The 21,575-nt window shown below is 52.4% G+C and overlaps 3 protein-coding genes across 3 annotated transcripts; 1 reads left to right on the top strand and 2 right to left on the bottom strand.

Moving 5' to 3' along the window:
• Window positions 1-10,100: 10,100 nt before the first annotated feature.
• On the top strand, window positions 10,101-12,587 carry Triagg1_4800 (transcriptional regulator family: Fungal Specific TF; the record flags this gene model as incomplete). Its single annotated transcript, XM_062899244.1, has 1 exon — window positions 10,101-12,587. The coding sequence occupies one exon, from the start codon at window positions 10,101-10,103 to the stop codon at window positions 12,585-12,587; it is 2,487 nt and encodes an 828-aa protein (XP_062756380.1).
• Window positions 12,588-13,444: 857 nt separating this feature from the next.
• Triagg1_4799 (uncharacterized protein) lies at window positions 13,445-16,699 on the bottom strand (the record flags this gene model as incomplete). The annotated part of the gene is made up of 7 exons (XM_062899243.1): window positions 13,445-13,660; window positions 13,746-13,921; window positions 13,989-14,555; window positions 14,608-15,178; window positions 15,238-15,986; window positions 16,034-16,570; window positions 16,642-16,699. The coding sequence occupies 7 exons, from the start codon at window positions 16,697-16,699 to the stop codon at window positions 13,445-13,447; spliced, it is 2,874 nt and encodes a 957-aa protein (XP_062756379.1).
• Window positions 16,700-17,562: 863 nt separating this feature from the next.
• Window positions 17,563-20,050, bottom strand: Triagg1_4798 (uncharacterized protein; the record flags this gene model as incomplete). The annotated part of the gene is made up of 6 exons (XM_062899240.1): window positions 17,563-17,614; window positions 17,687-17,883; window positions 17,957-18,813; window positions 18,858-19,197; window positions 19,623-19,651; window positions 19,837-20,050. 6 exons carry the CDS (start codon window positions 20,048-20,050, stop codon window positions 17,563-17,565), a joined length of 1,689 nt encoding a protein of 562 aa, XP_062756378.1.
• Window positions 20,051-21,575: the final 1,525 nt, after the last annotated feature.

Genomic DNA, 21,575 nt, shown 5'->3' with positions numbered 1-21,575 from the left:
CCCGTGTAATACTCCGCGCGCAGACAGCACGACACGGAAGCTTTCTCCGAAAACACAGGCGCTTAACGAATCGGTGAGCATACGTAATTCGGACATGGGCATCTATTTAGTCGTGGACCGACGACAGCAGGCAACTTGGCCTTAGAAGGTGTCCATTGCGACATGAGAAATCGGCAAACATGGCTGGGCTGGGGAAGCCTTGCACACCCCCTTCCCGTACGGTACCAATCAGCTCAGGCGTCAGCCCAGCTCGCCTTCGCACAACTGCTCCGGAGGGCTCGTAACATCAATGCGTCCTGTCCTTGAGCCGTACTGCACCAGTAGACCGCTGGCGTATCGCAGGAGCGCCATCCTGCATATACTTCCTTGTTTGATGTCGGGTGTCTTTAGGTTGGCACGGCTGTTGCTAGCCACCCTCCCCGGACATGTCAGGCGACTGCAGCCCTCCAGCTTCGGTTGCTACCACGGGAGCTTATGTCTTTCAGCTAGAGCTGTAAGGCCAAAAAGGCGGCCACCCTTTTCCTGCTAGCTCCAGCGACAGCCTAATTTGGACATCTGCCGCCAAGTGATAAGGCTCGTAGAAGCCTTCATCTTCGGGAAAAGCTGGCGCTCTAGCCGAGTCGCACGTGCGGTATCAAGAGGGCCCCTATCGCGAGGGGTCCCGTTGAACCCACAAGAGAATGCTAAAAGCAATCTAGCCCACGAAGTAGCCATCTCCCCAGGACGCCAGCATCCGGAGGTTGTGAGTCTACTTAGCTAGCCGCCCGGCTTTGGCTAGGATGTCCAGCAGAAGCAGGGAATCCTTGAGCTTCCCCCACAGTGTCCCACGACTCTGACGCTAGGAGGCATATTTGGCCCCAATTCAACTCATGCGTCTCTCGGACGGCATGGACTCGTACGAAGGACTGCCCCCCATACAGTCAGGTTGATTCCAACATTTCCGGATAGATGTCGGCATCCCTTCCACCGATGGGGACAGCCTATCAGATTTGCAGGCCCGAGGTCCGCTGCGGTCGACTAACATCAGCGTCATGGCCCTACGGTTCAGATTGTGGGCCAGAACTGGTTCATCCTTCGGAATACTAACTGATATCCATCATGGTCCCGGCATTCGCGTCTGCTGCATCTTTTGCGCCAGTGGAATCTTTGCGTCTCCTGTCCCGCACAAGTGCAGCTCCAGACAACGCTGCCAGAATTTTACCGCCATGGGTAACTAATATTTCGTATATGACTAGTAATGGTACCGTACTAGCCAATGCAGGCCGTGTAAATCGCTCAAGGCCTGCACCTTGCCCAAGGATCTTGGAGGGGTCTGCAGACAATGCGCCTGTCTTGTTTGTGTAGCCGGAATGTGGGTAGAAAAGGCTGTATTGTAGCTCGGTAACCCCGGTTCGGCTCCAAACGAGACCTTCTTGCAACACTTATCCGTCCTCCGTGCATGCAGGCTTCCGGGACGCGGCAAGGATGAGAGAGACGCAAGCATGGCTGGTAGCACTACCACTAGTGCCAGAAGTACGGAGCACTCCGTGCTAGCTCGCTAGATAGCCGTGTGGCCTAATCTAATTCCCTATCACAGCAGAGCTGGTGGCTTGCCGTGGTCAGGCATGGCCACATTGTGAAGCTCCAACGTTTGGAGGCAAGCATATCGTACAGAGCACACTGTGGCCCTGCCCCAAAGGGTCTTGACAAGGGGAAGCTAGATCAGCCACCTATGTTAGCCTTCGAGAAGCTTCAATTGGTTTCATCTCGGCCTCCTGGATGATGATTGTCGTAATAACGCCACCTTTCACTCCTCCGGAATCCGAGGTTAGCTCTGTCAGGGATCAACAGGCAAGAATTCCAGGGCAACTTTCTCGACAACACTTCACTCGGATAACCAAAACCGCTCTAGTCAAGCGCCAAGAAGGATAGAAAAAAGCCAGGACTCACCACGGGCATATACATACCTACCTACACCGCTGCACGTGGTTCGTAAGCATGGAACATGTACGCTTGTACTCGTACACGATCCCATGCGAGGGCGTTTCAGATGGGCGGAGGCTGCGTCTTTCTCCCTCCCGTCCGGTACTGATATCCTGTGCCCTGTGTCCAAGCAGATGGGCGAGCTGCCGTCAAACCATTCGGAAGGCTGCCCGTACAGAGAAGACCGTGTGGCCCCCTGACCCCGAGCTCCGTAGCTCAGATGTCGGAACACGGGCGTCGGGATATCATCATTTGAGTTGGGCGGCCATGACAGTCAGCAATATACTTGCATGTGAATGCAGATGATATACGCGCGAAATTCGAGAACGATCGCCTGGCGGTATCGTTTGTTTCTTACTGACGCAGTCTTGAGCACGAAAGAATAGAAGTCGAGCACATGTATACCCGTAGACGACTCTATGTCTGTTGTTTGGCTGCCTTGGCTGTGTTCGCGCGCATCGGCTCAATGGACTTGATCAGCTCTCCGACCAGGTTCTGGTGGGGTGACTTTTGACGGCGGCCTTGTCTTGTTCTCCGGAGGGAGCCGATTTCCAATGTAGATCCAGAGGCCTGGCCACCGGATGCCAATATAGGAAAGTGTGATGCCGATCTCTCATGAGCTATTGTAAAGTCATGGCTCCTCAAGTTGCGCGCTGACCGCCCCGTAATACGGCGCGCATTCGCAGTGAGTCTGCCGCTCTCTCGCAATTGGATACATGCTATGCTTCAGCAGGATGGTGGTTGGCCATACCGCATTACCATTTCGATAGCCTTGGTTGCCTGCCACGCATACTCGTACACTTGCAAGTCAGAGGAGCAAGGCTAGCAAGCCAGCGGTGAACCGGGAGCCGAATCGTCAGCGGCCTAGAGAGAAGCGGGCCGCGTGATGTCTCACAGACAGACGGAGGGCTTCGTGGTGCGAGTTGGCGAAATATTCTGGAAGCAAAGACCATCTTTCCACTTGAGAGCACCCTGCAGCCGGCCCTCAGCCGCATGGTCGAAAGACCGGTGTTTCGAGTTAAAGGAGATGTTGTTCCAGAGGTGGGGCGAGACGCGAGCCGCTGAGAGATCCGTCTTGGTGTAATACAGAGTCCCCATCTTCATCCACAAGACAGTGCTTCGAACGGAGTACTCTGAAATACCCACACGGAGTCTCCTCAGGAGCACAGGCCCGTGTAAATACATACTCGCCCAGCTCTCGGTCCTCTAGAGAGTGCTTTGTAGACAACCCTGAAGTCTTCTAGTATCGCTCGTCATCATCAGGGCCGTAAGCTGCTATTTCGAAGCTCTGGATCCAAGGGCGACATCATCTGTGGTCTGGCGCATGTATGTTATCTGCGATTTCCCCCCCTTGCACTCCCGTGATAGCCGAGTTCACATACTCGTACTGCAACACCGTCTCAATGAGCGGTCGAGACACGCACACAAGACCTGCTGCATGGCTCGATAGAAATAGCGGGAGAGGAGGCCGCCATGTCGCTGCGAATTCCTGATTCGTGGGCAAAGGTTTTCGAGATACCAGGGGATTGCCTAGACGGGTTGACCAAGAAAGATGGAGGGACGAATTGGTGATGTCGACCCCGGCTCGGTGATTCGCCTGCAGCTGTGCAGATCACTACTGACACTGCTGAACCCACTGCTCCATGGCGATGACGAAGTACAGGCACGAGTAGCGCTCGATTGGATCGTTAGCGGCTGCGCACTCGTCCGTTTTCGACACTGGATTGCGGGTTTTTTGGGGGCGTGAGCGTTGCTTGTCTTGTTCTTGTTGTACAAGTAGACAGGATTCGAGCTAGGTGCGAGGCTAGCTGGCAGATCACCGGCGAGCTAAGAGGCCAGAAATCAAGACAGCGCGATTGCCACAAGCATTTGATCTCCAATGCCGCCGTCGATTGGCATGACGCACCGTAGACTGAAACTGAATGTATTCGTACTTGTACATACTGCCGACCGCAAGATGAGGCGTCTGCAGTTGATCCGGATGAAGTCCAAGCGCCAAGTGCGGAGAACTTGGAGCTACTGCTTAAAACATTTACTGGAGTGGGAAAAGGCACGAGTCAAGACGGTTCGATGCTAATGCCCGAGATGTACAATGTGCAGAGTACACTTCTCTTGCTGGGAGGCCCAGGTCCTGCCTTTTCGTTCCATTGCTGCCACGGTTCAGTACGAGTAGGTACAGTATTGCAGGTGCAAGTGCAGGTGTCATATCATGCTCATGCCTGTACGAGTAGTCTTTTGTGTGTACCCAGTACCTTGGCAGTCCGCGGGTGAAGGTGCTGGAGGTGCCACGATACCTCAGTAGATACCTTGGCGTATCACTCGTACGAGTTGAGTGCTTGTACAAGTGCCCAGTACGGTACGGGACTCCGCGTGCCTGCTGCCTTAACCGAAAAGTGACGAGTCGGCGCCTTCCTCCACGTGCGGTCTTGCCAACCCTGCAAGATGCTCCGTGTCTACTAAAGTACCTGGTCCATGTCTGTATCATGTATCATGTATCATGCCTTACGTGCTAGCTCGGCATTGACTGCCTCTATTACCGAAGTGTCATTATGGGTGCTGCGAGCTCCGATAACAGTCCAGGTACCTACTGTATCGCTTGGGTTCCGGTCCGTGAAACCCTGCAAATCTGTGCTGGTGGCCGTCAACCACGCAACCCTGCGGAATCTTGGTAACACTCCGCAGGTGCCGGGAGCCTGCTGATATGTACAAGTAGGATGAGCTTCTACCTCCGTACGAGTAGTACCAAGTACTAAAGGAACCTGTACTCGTATGCCAAGCGCTTTATACGGCTTACCAACCATGTGCTACTAAGGTACCCGTAACTGGTGCAGGTACTCGCACTTTCTCGCCTGAAGAAGCGCGTCTGCATTGAAAAGAAACTCCAAAGCAGGAGCCACTACCGGGAGAAGCCTTCTTGAAGCCCAGGGTAGGTGTGATCGCGAGAGCGGGATGACGTTGGCTCTGTGGTGGAACTTTTCGTTCCTCTTGTAGAAATTTGACCTCCATTGTTCTCTCCGGCAGGGGCATTGCAGGAACAGACAGAATACCTGGTACCTTCCAAGCAGTCACAATATTCAGAGTACCTGCGACTCCATCCTCGTATAACAGACTCCAGACTTCTTGACAGCGAGTACCTGATATAGTCACAGATCCATGCCTCTAGAAAACCATCAAGAGGCGATAGTCAGGGGGGGAGACAGACAGACAGACGAGTACTGTACTGTACTAAACGTGAGTCCTCAAAACCAGACTTTGGCGACACAAAGCGCGTTTCAGCAGTCCCGGCGTGAAATACGATACCTACTGTACGAGTACGCTTGGATGCTGATGTTCGTGACAGATGGAACGGCAGGGGATCCGCTGGGTTTTCGATACAGCAGAGACCTCTAGCGCTGCACATACCCTTGATTCCGTCTCGTTTGCTCATCAGGGATTGCTGGATGGCCCCGACATCTCCTGCCGCGTGGTTCATTTCACAGTCCTTGGGGTTTGGTCACTTTTCATTTTTCACTAGTAACATTCTCGGCGTTGTTGCCCAGCTACGACCTGTGAATCCATTCGCGCGGCCGCTTCGACGTACCTAGATTGCCCTTGTGGATACGGAGGGTGGTGTTCCAGGTCGATACTAGCAATCATCATCCTCATCGCCGCCGCCAGACACCACGCGATGGACACCGTGCCACTTGCAGCAAAGACACGGAGTACGCACTCTCCATACCGTGATAGCCCACAGTCGATACTACTCTACCACGGCGTCCCCTTGATGCGGCAGCCTGGACGGAGTAGTCCGAGCGGATATGCGAGCTAATTACGACTTGCCCTCGATGCTGCACGTCGCACCGAGCGTACCATGTTTTCGGGCTCGCAGAAACTTTCGGTCAATCATCAACCCGTTGAGTCTTTTCCGTGCAGCGCGCCTCGCATAACATCTCAGGCTATGATATGATATACGCGTATCCAAGGAAAGACATCCTTGGGCCTTGGCAGCTATTGTAGATGTTTTGAAATCGCCAGGTCGTGAAATCTGAGGAGCATCTCCAACTCGAGAGCACGCAATCTGTTTCTGCTTCTCGGTCTTCGGAAAAGAGCTAGACGAAAGCTCCCGGATCAATCTTGGTGCTATCTTTCATGCTAACATTGTTCTCCGCCCTCGCCATAAATGCCCCATGCTCTGGCTCCCTTAGCATTGGCTCAGTCTAGTCGCCACACAGCCCGCTCTCATCTAGGGACTCCATTTTACGAGCGTGTGCTCCGTACGGTAACAAGAACCTCCTTGCAGCACGAAACACAAGTGAATGTTCATCTTCCGGAGACTCCCGGTCTCTCGCTGTACCGGGATTGCGCCACACGTTGTTTCGCCCATGTTTATTGTACATTGCCGCAGAGCCGCCACGGAAGCTGAATTCGATGGTTAGGGTCGATTCAAGCGTTCTGTTCGGCTCACCAAGACCCGGCACCCGGGATTCACCTCCAATCTGGCGCCTCGGGCACTACTCCAGAGTTACACAGCATGCTATGCAGCAGGTCATGAAACCGCTTCTGCAGCCGCTCGATGCGGGGTTGTTTTCAACGACCTCAGCCATGCCCTTTACCGTCTTGTTCACTTCATCTTTGATTTGCAAATCTAAATCATTCCTTTGGACGGAGAGGGGAAGGTATCTCAGAGAAAGAGACAGAGAGAAATAGAGGCCAGGGACAAATAAGCCCATGCATGGTACCGGAGGAATGAGGGAGGGGAGACCGACAGTCAGGAAAATCCGGAAAGCTACTTCAGTCCCGACAGCCGGTCATCACCCTGGTTCATCTTTCCGCACGAGTGAGGACGATAAAGCACGGGGGAATGGAGGCTGTAGTACGAGTACTCCGTACTTCTGATAAGTAGCTACGGGAGCACGGCGTATTTTCAACATTACTCGTATTACAGCCGGCGGCTCCCTCGGCTCCAAACCGAATGTTTACTCCACAGTCTGAAGCAAGTGGCTTTCAAGATTCGTAACCTCTCGGCGCCTTCTGCGGATACATCCGTTCCATTGGCGCCCACGCGCGGTGTGGCATCGACTGTACATGTTTGAACCAACCACCATCTGCATGCACACGCACAAGCTTTAGGGTTTGGTACGGAGTACAAGTCCTGTCTGCTCTTCTCCGGGACGCTCTGCCAGCTTCAAGGGCAACATGCAGGGTTGTCCTATTCGGACAGCGTCATTCCATCTCTCTTCTGGTCTGCTTCCTACTGCTACTCTATCGCTCCCGTCAGGATCACGGCCGGCGTTTCGGGGAACGTCCTCGAACTGGTCAAGTCCTGGAGTCGCCCACCATCTGTTGGCGGCAACTACTGGAGTGCGAGCCAGTGTAGTGGTGACCTGGTCGCTTCTGACGCCACGCGCCTGATCGCTAGAGCCAGTAGTAGGGCAAATGCAAGCCTAATTTCATGCGAGGACCCCGACTTTTGTCTTTTTTCTGAAGGTGAGTTCTTCAAGCTAGCATAGAGCCACACAGTGCGCTCTTCCGTCCGTTTTTAACCAGGCGAGGGATGGTTTAGCTGTGGGTTCAACTCTCGCCCCGGCTCGAGCCCCGACAGGGGGATCCTCCGTCCTTGTCGGAAGCGTTTGTTCAAAGTTCGGATTGTGTGGAAGAGCGAGTGCTCGTACTTGGTACCTCACCACCACGGCGGAAGAATCCGTACCACCTACTTTGCGGGGTTGCCACTAACAGTATCTCCCACTCGTCATGCGGGCACACCAGAGTCGTCTTGTACAGTACCATGTTCCAGAACATTCAAGTTAGAGACGCCAACGATGGACTAAAGAGTTTTGTTCCACATCCGCCACACTGAAATGACGGCACCGTCGACACAAAGGCAGAAAACAAGCTGGTGTATGAATCGCGGCAATCTAACGGGGACCACCATGTACTCGTGCGAACACTGCTCGCGCTGGCCTCCCAAGTTTACGACTAGTATTGCGATTGCTGTCTAAGTGGTACGAGCATTTTCATCAGATTTTCCTGGAGGGGATTTCGGGCCACGCGGCATGCAAGCGACATGATTGTCCGCCGAGCAAGCATCTGGACGGCGTCCAAGCAAACGCGTGTGGATATGCGGTGTGCCCCGTACCAGGCACAGAACAGTAACCGGATATTATACTAGTGCGGCCATGTTTCCCCAAGAGCAAATCTTCTCTGGAGACTAGGGTGGCCAGTCGGCATCGAGAAGAAAAAAATGGCTAAAAAGCTTACCATCCCCTGTCTACGGAGCACTGGTGCACATCATGTCCCGAAATAGGCGGCTTCGGCCCCAGAGGGAGCCACATGCCGTGTGAAGCTTGGCGGAAATGGTGGGTGGATGGTCTTAACACGCCTCTTCTCGCGCTGCATCTTTCTGAGAGAGGTATGTACAAAGGCCTGCTGTCGATGAGACGCGAGGGTATCCTTACCATGGTTTGATGGTTCGTTAATTTCACCTAGAATCTGCCGTATAGATTACAACATCACCATCTGCATCCCCAGTCGTCTGTCGGATCGGACTCGCCGTTTGTCAACCATCGCAGGTGGCTCGTTGTGCTCGTACAAACTTTGGTTCGCCTATTGTCGCCTTGGGTGGCGGGGGGGTTCAGGGTGGCCTTGACGTTTCAAGGTACAGTATGCTTGGAGATTGCGAACAGAGCCATCTCTCGATTAGTAGTTTGATTTCTTCTCCTGTTGCGGCGGATCTTCACCGAGAACAAGATTCGCATGCTCAAGAGAGGGGGCCTATGCCGGCTCTCGTTCCTGGGGCCAGAGGGCAGGACGACGACGACGGATGGCTACACTGCCTCTGAGTGGCCGAGTGAACAGCCAGAAAAGAAACGAAGAATCCAAATGCGCAAAGAGAGGCTGGACAGGGAGCGGCAAGTCAGTGTACAAGTGCTCGTATGTGGTGGTTCGCGGCGCGGCATGACATATGACCTGAGAGAGACCCGGTAGCAGGCCCGATTGATCACGACCGGGGTGCTGCCGTCCCTGGAGTCAATGCGATGCTCCATGGCTAGTCGAGCAAGCCCAGCTGGAGCTCGAAACACCTTAGCGGGCTTTGGCTGATCTCGACTGCCCTAGCCGGTCAATTTCTAAAGGGTGTGGCCTTACCAGCCCCACGTCTGCCAATCCAGATATATTTCCGAATCTGCTTTAATGGGCGGAGAGCGACGGCGGATGACGGATGAGCACATTGACTGATACAGACACTTGGTTGTTGTACAGCAGAGTAACCCGCTTGGGGCCGATATACCTGCATCGAGTCGCCGCTTCCTTCACACCCCTCCGCCTTGTTTCTACTTGTACTCGCGCTTCACATACCAGGCCTGCTTTCCCTTCTGCGGCATTGCTTGCATCTCGGCAATCACAGCCACCGTCGCAGTCACAGACTTTAAAACCGCCAGCAGGTCGACCCTCCGGCTCCAGACTCCAGCGTCAGACTCCAGCGTCCACCGTCATCTTCAGCAACATCGCGCAGCTTGGTCCCGGGCGCTCGGCTCACTACCGCCTGTTTCACTTTCTCGAGAGCGCAGACCGCGTAATCGCCATCGTGACCCCAATTGGCACATGTCAGATGCCGGCTTGCGATCCCAGCGACAGCGTCACTAAACGGGAGGGCTGCCGTGGGTTTCCCGAGCTGGGCATTTCAACTGCAGCACCGCAACTGAACTTGGATATAGACTTGCTTTGGTCCCGTATCACGACACGACACGAGACCAGAATCGACCAAGGCGCACTCCTTGTGCAGATCTGCTCATAGTGCCGGCGTTGTTGGCTATTTCCCCCCCTTCCAAAAAAGCACCTGCTTGTTCTTTACTTAGCCCGCTGTCCTTTTTCCTCCACCTCCCCAACTTTCCCATCTCCCTTCTCCCCTCCAAACTCGGCGCAACCGGTAGAGCAGATCCATTGGTTCCAGAAGGAGTCCAAGGCTGGCGTAATACAGATCCTCTCGAGCGCGGCACCCCAAGCCGCGAGTCCATCCCGTTAGTGCCGAGACTCCGATCGGTTGGGTCGCTCAACTGCCTAACGCAACACCGATTTAACTCTACGTCGGTGATTCAACAACGACACATCTGTTGACGCTGCAAGCTGGTGATTGGTGTACTCGATCAAAACACACCGAAATCATGGCAGAAACGTCGCACAACCCGTATCCGCGATCTCCCAATCCCTCCACCAGGTCGTACGATTCGTCATCTGTCTCGTCCGCAACGTCGCCCCGGCCTCCTTCGCGGTACCTGGGGAGCATGCTGAATGCGACAGGAAGACCAAACCCGACACCACCTCAGCCTCTTGGTATGCCTACGCTGCCCCCCGTCAACCAAGGCTTTCCGCCTTATACGCCCATGCCACCAACCTCCATCATGGGCCGCGAGTCTGTTGCCTCTACCGACTCCCTGGTAAGCAGTCAAGGCCCCGGTGGCTCCCAACTGTCGGGAACTCCCGGTGCGCAAGGACAAAAGAGGGCCTACCGCCAACGTCGCAAAGATCCCAGCTGCGACGCATGCCGGGAGAGGAAAGTCAAGTGCGATGCGACGGAGACGACTAGCTGTTCGGAATGCTCCAGTCGAAACGTCAAATGCCAGTTCACCAAGGAAACCAATCGAAGAATGTCTTCCATCAAGCAGGTGCAAGACCTAGAGAAGCAGATTGAAAAGGTCAAGCGTGACAACAACAACTTACGCCGGATGCTGCAGGAGAGAGATGGCTCTATGGACATTGACGTCGAATCTAGAGAGCGATCATCCTCTCAGTTACCACCCCCCATCGAGTCCGAGAGCAGACCGCGCAAGAGACCGCAGCCAGTTCCCGACCTCGCCCTGGCAAGGACGAACCTACGAACCTTTTCAAAGGGCATTTGGAAACCTCCAGCGCAGCACCGATTACCAGCGCCGGCCATTTTTGATGCACCCGTGCCTGAGTTGCCCCCCCGTCAGGTGGCAGAACAGCTGCTAACCACCTACTACGCTTCCGCGCACACAATGTTTCCCATCATTCATTTACCAACCTTTAAAGCCATGGTTGACGACTTGTACCGAGCAAGTCCACCTCGCATACCGCCGGCGTTCTTGTGCCTATTCTTTGCTGTTTTAGCAACTGGTAGCTTGTTTACTGCCGAAGTTCCTGCAACAGCCGCCACCTATTTCCGACCTGCCGAGCTGTTGGAGTCGGCACGGAAGGCCATGGACCCCTGGTGTAACCATCACACTCTCGACGACGCAAGAGCTCTTATTCTCATCACCATTTGTCTGAACGAGATGAATCTGAAATCAGCAGCGTGGAGCTTTTTGGGCAATGCAGTGCGTGTTGGCCAAGACCTTGGCCTCTACCTGGACACGGAAACATGGCCAGTGGTGGAAGGTGAAATGCGCCGCAGGACGTGGTGGGCGATTTACATCCTCGACAGGGTCATGGCCACCGAGATGGGCCATCCGTTTCTTATCGACGATGCCGACTGCAGCGTTGCTCTGCCCGCCGCTGTGGATGACCAATACATTGAAGATGATGGCATGAGAGTCCCCAGTGGAGCTGAGCCGTTGACTCACTCTCTCCTGGCTGTTATTCACGTCGTCAGATCTTACACTTCGCTTGTGAAGGCGACGGAGTCTCCCACGATACCGCCTACGCAGCTTGCCGGCTTCGACGCTCATTTCAAAAAGTGTCTCAACACTTTCCCTCCAGCTTGCGATCCTGTTAGCACCGTGGCTTTGGCACCTCACTTCTTGGCGCCTCTCACTTATTTATTCCACGCGCGGCTACTTCTTCACCGCCATAATCTGAACCCCGGCTGTGATGTTGATAACCGCCTCGCAGCCATTGAGAGCTGTATGCACATTGGTATAGAGACAGCATCGTTACTTAGCAGGACAAGCTCTCCAGCAGATGGCGCCACCTCTCTTTTGACGGCTCACATCTTTCGCTGTACCTTATTCCTGCTCCTAACAGGATATTTGGATCATGCCATCACCTGCATCCGAGCTCTAGCGACAATTGACGCGCGGCGCGATGTAGCTACTGCTTGCGGGAGATACCTCTCCTTCTTTACCTCCACCTTGAGTGTGAAGCGAGCCGAGTATTCAAGTCGTATAGCTCGAACGACTTCGCCGCATGCTTTCTCCAGTGCGCGATCGCCCGTGGACCCCTCCACCCTTTTGGTTACATTGGCTAGAGATGAGGAGCTTTTGGCTTACGTCTCGTCCGACCTCCATGCCTCACCATCAAGATCTTGGGTCTGGACCGAAGGATATGATCGTGATTACCTTGCTCCCAAGACAGATGCTGCTGCTCCATCCGGCGGGCTCGGACACGCACTTTTCAGCTCAGCAATGAGAACTGGCCTCAGTGAAGAGGAGCGCAGAGAGTGGGGTGGATGGACTCAACTAGAGACGGCGGTTCGAGGGCTGGGATCGACTCACGCGGTGAGCAGCAACTGGACAACCCTCCCTCCGCCTCAGGTAAAGAGAGAATCTCCGACTCCTGGCATCCCCAGCATTCAGCGACTCTCAGATGCCCCTCGATACACAGGCGAAGTCCCAAAATATGGCAATGAACCATCGAGACCTGCTGCCAGCCCCGCTGGTAGAGATAGATTGAGCATTGCAAATATTATATGATGATGACGACGACAACGACGAGGCCAGAGATTTTTTTGGGGACTCGGAAATGATATACGAAATCTGGGATGACTCAATGGTCACTTTCTTTCCTTTTTACATTTTCTTTTGTGTTCATTCCCCTGCTCTGTTGTTGTAATCTTTGATGTTGGGTAATAAGGGAGCATGGCGGCTCGCTTTTTGGACCTTGGATTGTTCTTATCGTTTGGATTAGGAAAAAAAAGTGGTCGAATGACGGCATTTGATACCAAGCACTCTCACACATACCCATGGGACTAGCGATTTGTTTTTTATATTCATTTATTTTCTTTTTTTGTGTGTGTACACGGCTTTAGCAGGAGAAGACTTATATACCAAATTTCCTTTGAATGTTCTTTTTTTTCCTTCCCTATTTTCTTTTTATACATGAGTCTTTATGCTGTCATATACGGACGCAAGAGTAGGAGATACCACCTGAGCCTTTTCTTCTTCTTCTTCTTCTTCTTCTTCTTCTTCTTCTCTTTTTTGCTATTCTGTTGTGTTTTTCGCCCTTGGTTTTTCTTCGGGCCGTCTGTCTTTGTTATCTCTTTTCTTTTTCTTTCCTCGCTCTCTCCATTTCATGATGTCGCACTCTGGGGGCGTGCAAGTGCAGGTGGCCTTGTTCCCAGGTCTTTTAAAATGAAAGAATGCACACGATATAATAGTCTACATAGCATTGACGTTTAGGTATGTTCGATAGCAGAGATAATTTCAACTCTAACTTATGCCTCCATCCCACTGCCCACATTGTTATATAAGCCTAACAATGGCCGTCTGCGATTAGGACAAACTTCCGTCTACAGATGAAAAGAGCAGGCAGCCATCCTGCCATACTTCCTTCACCTTGGCCCTCCGTCAAATTGCAACTTTGCAAATTTCTCCTGCAGCGTATCCCGCAATAACCCCCCATCATCAACATACTTGGCCAAATGCATGGCCTTGAGCGCCCAGCGGTGACAAGGCTCTTCCTCCCCACGAGCGTAATAGTCGATGGCGTGGTTGAAACTCGTGGCAACTAGCCACTCCAACTCCGCAGACGGCAGCCGATTTCCAGCCTGTCAACCAACATCAGTTAAATACTATGCTACTCATTTGTGCCTAATTTTTTTTTATAAAGAGCAGGGGGGAGAATAGCCTTACTTCCTTTCCCTCGCGGGCTATTTGTATAGCTTGATCCACAAGCTGAAGAGCTGCGGAATCGTCCAGTCCCAGAATCGCTTGAAACATGCAACGAATGTATTTTGCAAGTTTTTCATAGTCAAACTCTTCCAGCTCAAAAATCTCATTAATGATGAGGCGCATGGTTGAAAAAAGTGCTAGAGTCCGAAACGTCAGCGTCGTCTCTCAATAAAGGGGCTAAGCAGACGGCCATAAATCCCTGACCTTTTCCTGGAGCTTTGCTTCTCAGTACGCAGTCTCCCATCGCCTTGTACATTACCTCGTCGCAGCACGTCTTTGCCTTGCGGACAATCTCGTTCAAGCCATCCCAATCTCTGAGCACGGTGGCGGCCTCAAAGTCGAAAACAAATAGTGTTGATAGTTTTGCGTTCAAATCTGCCGCAGTGCTTTCATCCATTATTTCGTCTGTATCAGTCTCCAATATCGCATAAAATGTGTCCATGTGGTGTCTAACTTGGAGGTAATGTTGCAACTGCTCTTCCACTCTATCCTCTGCCCTTGCGAGAGAGACTAATGCTGCAGCAATGACGAAGTGGCAACGCAAATCCATCATGGCTATATCAGTAGTCTCAGATGAAGGCAGATCCTTGGGATAACATGCCGAAAAGGCCAGACATGTATTAAATATTCGGATGATGTGAGAGAGCTCCCATGTATCGCATTTTGAAACACCCATATTGTATGCGTTTTTTCGGAACCAGTGTAACTCGGGTACTGTAAAAATTGTGCTTCCTTTGTCATCTTTGGGATGCTGGTTCGCCTGCTCGGCGGCTGCGTCCATGACATTAGCAATCATCTGACGGAGTATGTCGCATATGAATACCTTTCTCAAATATATGGCATAAATCTTCGGCATATGTAATGCTCTGAGAACCTGCCCCATCCTCGTTACCTTTTTCTTCAATCAAATGAATAAGACGAATCGAGCAGCGCAGTATTGATGTCAGATTGCTTGGAGTTTCTTGGTCAGTCGTCCAACTCTCAATGATGGCCTGTAGAGCTGCCAGAGTACATAATTTGTCGCCCGCTTGTTGTGCTTCTCTAATACAGGCGTATAGAACGTCGCGTCCTTGTGAACTGTCTGAAAGTCTACTGAGGTGCCTGATGCTCTCGGAGCCAAGCTCATGGTCCCAGTCAATGAGAGATATTTTAAACGCCAAGTATCTGGTTAGAATGTGGTTTTTAGAGTTCTCTGACATGGAATGTAAAATCTGTCGAGCCTTTTCGGTATCGTTGCATCTAAGGGCACAAATGACACGCTTTCTGCTGAATTTGCCAAGATTGGCTTCGCCACTGCCCATGAATATTCTGTGTAGAGCAATTAAGCACCACGCCTCCGCAGCTTCATAGTTTTCGTCAAAAAGTATAGAGTCTATTTTACTCCAAATGACCTTCTATCCAATTAGCACAAGCATATGAACTCAATGTGGGAGTGCTGCGGTCTGCAACTTACTGAATGCGCTGCGCCAGCGATATCACACTCCAAAGGCTCAGAAAGAGCATCGTCCACCTTGTCTAAGAGGTTTTGAAGATCTGCCAAAGCTTCAATAGAATTTGTTTCATCAACAGTGCTCATCCAGATCCTCCTAACAACGGTTTTTCCAATCCATTCACTCTTTTTTGAAGATATAATGTGTTGTAGCAAAAGTTCATCCAATAGCCCGCGGGCCAACCGATGGTTTTTCTCTCTCAGAGATTTGATGTGATGCAAAAGGAAATAAAAAGAAGCGTCGGAATGGTCGAATGATCGAACCATCCGATGCAGAATACTAGAATAGGCGTCGATGTCGAAAACTTCCCCAGGAGCTTTCTGCAAAAGTTCAAGACGCCAATGCAATACAAGGGGCTTGTCCCCAATTTCAGACTCAATATATTCGACCAAATTGTTGGCCTCTTGAACGCACGCCAAGGAACCAACGTCAAGAAGTCCCCGGACAAGGCCTTGGCATATGGCTAATCGCAACTCTAGCCCTTTGCTTGAGAGCTGATCTAGTGCCTGATGGTTGATAATATCGTAGGCGCGTTTTAGCCACTTGACCGCCATACCATGGTCTCCTTTCGAGGCAAGATCGAAACCAATATGTTGCAGAGTATCGGCTATTATCTCAGCAGACCTTGGGTCTAGCGTTGGTCGAATGGCATATATCTTGCTAAACATGTGCTCCGCAACGTCAAGCCTATCCTCTTTCCAAGACTCTCCAACTTGTCAAAACATTAAATCTCGTCAAAGCTACCCCATGCGAGAGTACTCACCAGAGCTGTTCTCATCGCCAAATATTCTGCGTCAAGTTTCGTCCGCTCACTCTGCTCACGAGGGTCGGAAGCGTCAAGCGGGGCTGCTTTGAGCTTTTCCATCAGTTCTGCGGTTTTCTGAAGCGCCAACCTGGCTGAATCCAAGTCGGAGTCTTCCACGCAATGCTTGCCGAGCGTCAATGATAGACTCATCAAGTACGCAACCTCTGCCCCCGTATCCTCCTTGGCTCTGCCCGCACTTCGACCAAGCTCCAGCATATAAAAGGCAAGCGACCTTGCTTTCAGAAGCAGCCTGGATTTCTCCATGGGAGTGGATGTATCTTTCTCTCTCTTCAATCTCACACAGAGATTCCACAAATCTCGTCCGTGTCGTTCAACATCCTTGGCTAACTTTGGTGGTAAGGGGCCCGTCGAGCCCAACGGCGCAGCATTGTGAATCTGCTGAACATGGTGGCTCGTATCGGCGAGAAGAAGGCCGATTGCTCCCGGCTCAAGGGAATCAGAAAGCTTGGACTGAAGTGTGGCTGCGAATTCTGCATCCACAGCATCGTTAGAAAACAATGCAGACCCATGTCGACAACAATCAAGAGCATGAGTTGCCTACCGACAAACGATCGAGCCTTTCTAATCCTGCCAGCGGAAGCAAGATCATCAGGTGCCATGTTGACACGATCGACTGGAGAGAAGACGGTAGAAGCCTAAAGACGAAATGCGCAGTTGTAGAGGCGCAAGTGAGATTTAATATCCACAAAGCTGCAATCCTGAGCAATGATGCCACGAATTAAAGAAGAAAGGGAGAAAGAAAAAGAAGAGGAAAAGGGAAGGGGAAGGCATTCCCATTGCATCACATCTTCAAATGCACCTGCCTCATCACGCATATAGGTACCTCGGTAGATGTACAGGTAACCTCTAGGCGCTAGGAAGTACCCGAGTACCTCGAGACTCAAAGCATCAACTCAACCAATCCCCAAGGCAAACCGTCCATAGTAGCAATTATCTAACATTAATCGAAAAGACTACCATATGTTTAAGTAGGTATGTACCTGAACAACTCTAGCAATAAAAACACAAGGACAAGAAATCCAACGTCAACAACACACCCGACTCTCTCTCTCTTCCGACAAGAACTTGGGAATCTAAACACCTCATGAAGAAAAATGAAAGAAGGACTTGAATGGGACAAGGAATGAAAGGGGACACAACAATAGCGATAAAGCCCGTATACAATATTCAGGCAAGAGACGAACGAAGAGATAAAAAAAAAAAAGGGGGGGAGGGGGGGGGGGAGGAAGCAACTCGACGCAGTTCCAACGCCGTCCGTCATGCCCCATTAACCTTATAATAATGATAAAAAATGACCCATTCCTGATCCAAACTTTTTGGGTTGGTTTATATAAAAAAAACCCTGATTTTCCGCACCCCGTGCCCAAGTAGGTCTCCTCTTGCCTCTTTCCCCCTAAAAAAACTCACACAAGTGATACGCGATTCTTTTTTTGGTCATTCATCAGATAGGCATAGAGTATCTTCACTGTACAGGAGGGTCGTGCGGTAAAAAGTTGCCAACAATCAACGCAGGTCTGTTGAAAATTCCAGTGTCAGCCTCTCTTCATGTCGTGGAGAGAAAAAGGGTGAAGGTATTCAAAACTCACAGCTTATGCTCATCGCGGCGGATCGTAAAGGAGAAGCAGCACTTGACGATGGGATGATCTGACGAATCACTAGGATTCTTGAGCGAGCACGCCGTCAACAACGTATCATGCGCCGGGTCAAAGGCAATGGTGCCAAACTCCTCCCAATATCTAACCATCGACTCCTCGGTAAGGATCTCGTGGAGTGCAATCTTGCCCTGAGTAGGGAAAAAAAAGAGACATCTGTTAGCGCGTCATGCAGAACGTGTAGAAGAATGGGAAAATACAAACATCTCGCAGTTGATCCACAGGAACATTGATCAACTCGGCCATTTCTTTATTTCCTCGAAAAATCTCCCCCGTCCGCCTCCAGCAACACGCCGGCACGGCCATACTGGCAAACACCCGGTCGTAGTCCATCAGCTGTTTCTCAAACCACATCTCCACGTACACCAGCTGCATGTCCGTCAAGCCCTGTGCCTTTTCTCGGAACTTTGGTCGAAACTGGTTAATGGTCCGCAAAATCTTCTGTTTGGATGTGGACGCGATGTGCCCGTCCAAGTACTTGCCCAGCCGCGCATAGCCCTTGATGTAGTTGAACGGCTTGAGCAGGCCGGCATCGTACTTGGCCTTGAGCACGCGAGACATTCGTTCTTCTGGGTTGTCGTTCCCAGAAGGATCGGCTGCCTGGAGGTAGTATTCTCGAGTCTTCTCCTTGTCGGATCGAGCCATTGACTTGCTGTCAAAATTTGAAGGAGGCAGCATGGACCCTGGCTTCTGGCCCGCTGATACAGAGCCGCCCGTCAATCCATTGCTGCTGCCAAAGCCAGAGAGCATCTCTGACGGACCCCCTGGCCGATTAAAGGCCGAATTCTGCTGAGCTTCGACGCCACCCTCGTCAAGGATGCTATTGTGCAAAAAGTCGTTGAGCAGGTTAAACTCGTGAGTGACGTCGGCTCCAATCAGGTAGTTGGGGTTATAGGTGTTCATATCATGGTAGTTTTGCGCGGTCAACCAAGCGTCCGAGAAGCCGGCAACTACTCCATCGTTAGCCATCCAGAGCTTCATGTTGGTGGCCGAAGGGGGAGGGGGGGGGGGGGGGGGGTACTGGGGGTAGTATCGGAGAAAGACGAAGGTGAGCTGAAGAGCTGATTAGGGGAGAGGGGTCGAATCTCCTTTTGAAAGAGCTTACATTGATTCGCGTTACCATTGTTATTCAACGCGTTGGCCTGCAGGCCAGACGAGGCGTCGGGTTGCACAAGGGATAATGGGTTGGCCTGTCCAAGCACGCCTCCAGCCCCGATGGCCGAGTTTGCCCTCTGTCTCGCGCCATCGAAGGTCGGGGGAGGGCCCATGGCGCTGGAGATGGAGCTATGGCCCACGTCGGACTGGGACATGGTGTCCGATTCATCTACGGACGCCGTGGACGCAGTTTTGCTAACAACCGTCTTCTTCTTGGGATCTGACTCGCGGGGCTCATCGTGGCAGAGATGGCCAATATTTCGCTTAATGCATCTCGTACATGGACGCTCCTGGCCACGGCATTAGCACGCCCACAATGTAGAGCAAGGGAAGAGGTGGGCAGAAACGGGAGGGTCTGGACCCATCCGTGAAGCTGCCGCAGAGGAGGGAGCAGGATAGATGCCGTGTGGTGGATGTACTTACGAGATCGCATGTCATGTGCTACTCGCGTCAAATTGAATCAGTCAGCCACAAGTTCATGATTTACAAATAAGGGGTGTTGTGGATGATGAATCTCCGAGATGTCTTGTTTCTTTCTTTCTTTCTTTCTTTGCTTCTTCTTTGTCTTCTCTTCTTTTCCCCCCTTTCCTCCAGGCAGTATATGGGAACGTCTCATTTTCTAAAGCGGGCCAGACTTACAGATCTGCGACAATACACGCAAGCTGCAACGGTAGAGGGAGAGACACGCAGCTAATCGTCAGTCCATGCTGCATACACACTCGACAACTTGCTCTTCCAAGGTCACTGGCCGAATGAATCGAACTGAACAATGGGGGGGAAGATGAGGGGGGGAAGGGGGAGGGCAGAGGGCATGATCGGGGCGGCACAACAACTGCACAGCGACCATTCGTGTCCTCGGCCACTCTCAATATTTGGCCCGCAACAACGGGGAAACGGGAGGGGGGAGGGTTCAAGCAACTTGTGCGTACCATGGTTAACCTTGCGTCTCTTCTTGGGGTTCTTGCCAGCGCCACGGGCCTCATGGTCCTTGTCGCGCTCGGCCGCATCGCCTTTGGCCGCCATCTTGCTTCGCTCCACCACCTTGCTTCCCTTGGCATCCATCGCACCCGGCGCCGTGGTGGTGGTGGTGGTGGTGGTGGATGTGGTAGTGCTCGTAGCACCGGTAGCCTTCCGCTCGCTCATTGCTGTTGTGTACGCCCAATCTTCTCTTTCCCCCCGGTGCAGTGGTTCCTTCTTTTCCAGTCCCGTTGGGTTTTCTCCCGTCTCTCTCTCTCTCTCTCTCTCTCTCTCTCTCTCTCTCTCTCTCTCTCTCTTCTCTCTTCTTCTTCTTCTTCTCTTCTCTTCTTCTTCTCTCTCTATACTCTCATCTCCCGATTGCTCGGTCTCCCATTGGATCTGTCCGCCTCGGGAAGGGTTACGCAGACGTCCAGATTGCAGATCATCGAACGGGAAGAATCGTCCCAGCTTTTCCGGCTCGCCTTCAGACGCTTCCCGATGGCGCAACTAGCATTGCCCGAAGCTAAGCTGTGCAGCCCCCCGGAACGCAGCAGCAGAGCCGTCTCTCCCCCCCCCGGTTCTCTTTTCGCCGCGCAAAAAAAACGAGTTGAGACAAAGGTCGTGTGAGGGCCAGACAAAGCCGCCCGTCTCTGGCCGTGGCCGGATTATCGTCTCTCTTGTCGCTGGGAAAAGGCGGAATCAGAATCAGGGCCGGGCGCGGGCTCTGCCAGGCAGGAATGGGATGCAGAGGCAGAGTTTGGCCGGCAAAGCAAGAATCGAGTTGAGCACGAGAGCAGAAACGGGCAATCAGCAGGAAGCGCAAGCTGCTGCTTTGAGGCACCGGGCCAAGTTCAGCTCAAACTGGGGCCTCTCCCTTTTGGTGGGGACCTTTTCGACCACCAAGTGCCAGTGGACCGAAAGCCGCCTTTTTCGCCTTGGCGGCCAAGCGCTAGCCCGGCCGGTTGGGTACCTGCGCCAGAAGGATTTCCAACGGCATCAGTGGGCTGCTACAGCGGTCGGCAAGGCCTGTGCATTACATGACGGCGCCTGTAACCGGTCGCTGGCAGGGGGGCTTAATATCGCCCGGGTGCTCATTCGCTGCATTCACACACACACAAACCAAGTATTCGGAATGGCCTCGTTTCTGGCATGTTGGTTCCTGTCACGTCACCCTTTATTCTCCGCATCCTGATTGGGGCGTTTGGGATTAGACTTTTTTACCATGGCTACAAGTACACAGCCACCAGAAGAAAAGAACAATAACCACCTAGCAACAAGTGCAAAGGAAAAAAAGAAAAAAAGAAAACCAACAGCATTCGCCATCTCATCTCGTCTCATCTCAACTTCCATCTCATCACCCTCTCCCCAAATATGCACATCCCAAATTTACCCTATACTGTACACCTAAAAAAAGATCGCCGTATTCCGCTGCCAGCTCTTCAGCCACCGGCGCCCGAAAACGGATGCCCATTCGCTCATCCCGAAGCCACATCCCACACATTTCGCACATTGCACATGCAGGACCTCGGGAACTACAGGCTTGAAAAACCGGGAAACGCAATTTACATTACAAAACAGTGCAAGGCCAAGACGAATCAAACAGTGAAGAATGAAACAAGACAACCAGTGAAGAGACAAGAGAGAAGAAGCGGGGGGGGGGGGGGCGGGGGGGGGGGGGGGGGGGGGGGGGGGGGGGGGGGGGGGGGGGGGG

Source organism: Trichoderma aggressivum (assembly GCF_033847375.1).
Source record: "Trichoderma aggressivum f. europaeum strain CBS 100526 chromosome Unknown scaffold_015, whole genome shotgun sequence".
Classification (NCBI taxonomy): domain Eukaryota; kingdom Fungi; phylum Ascomycota; class Sordariomycetes; order Hypocreales; family Hypocreaceae; genus Trichoderma; species Trichoderma aggressivum.
Note: the sequence above shows the minus strand (reverse complement) of the source record. Positions and strands in the feature narration are given on the sequence as shown.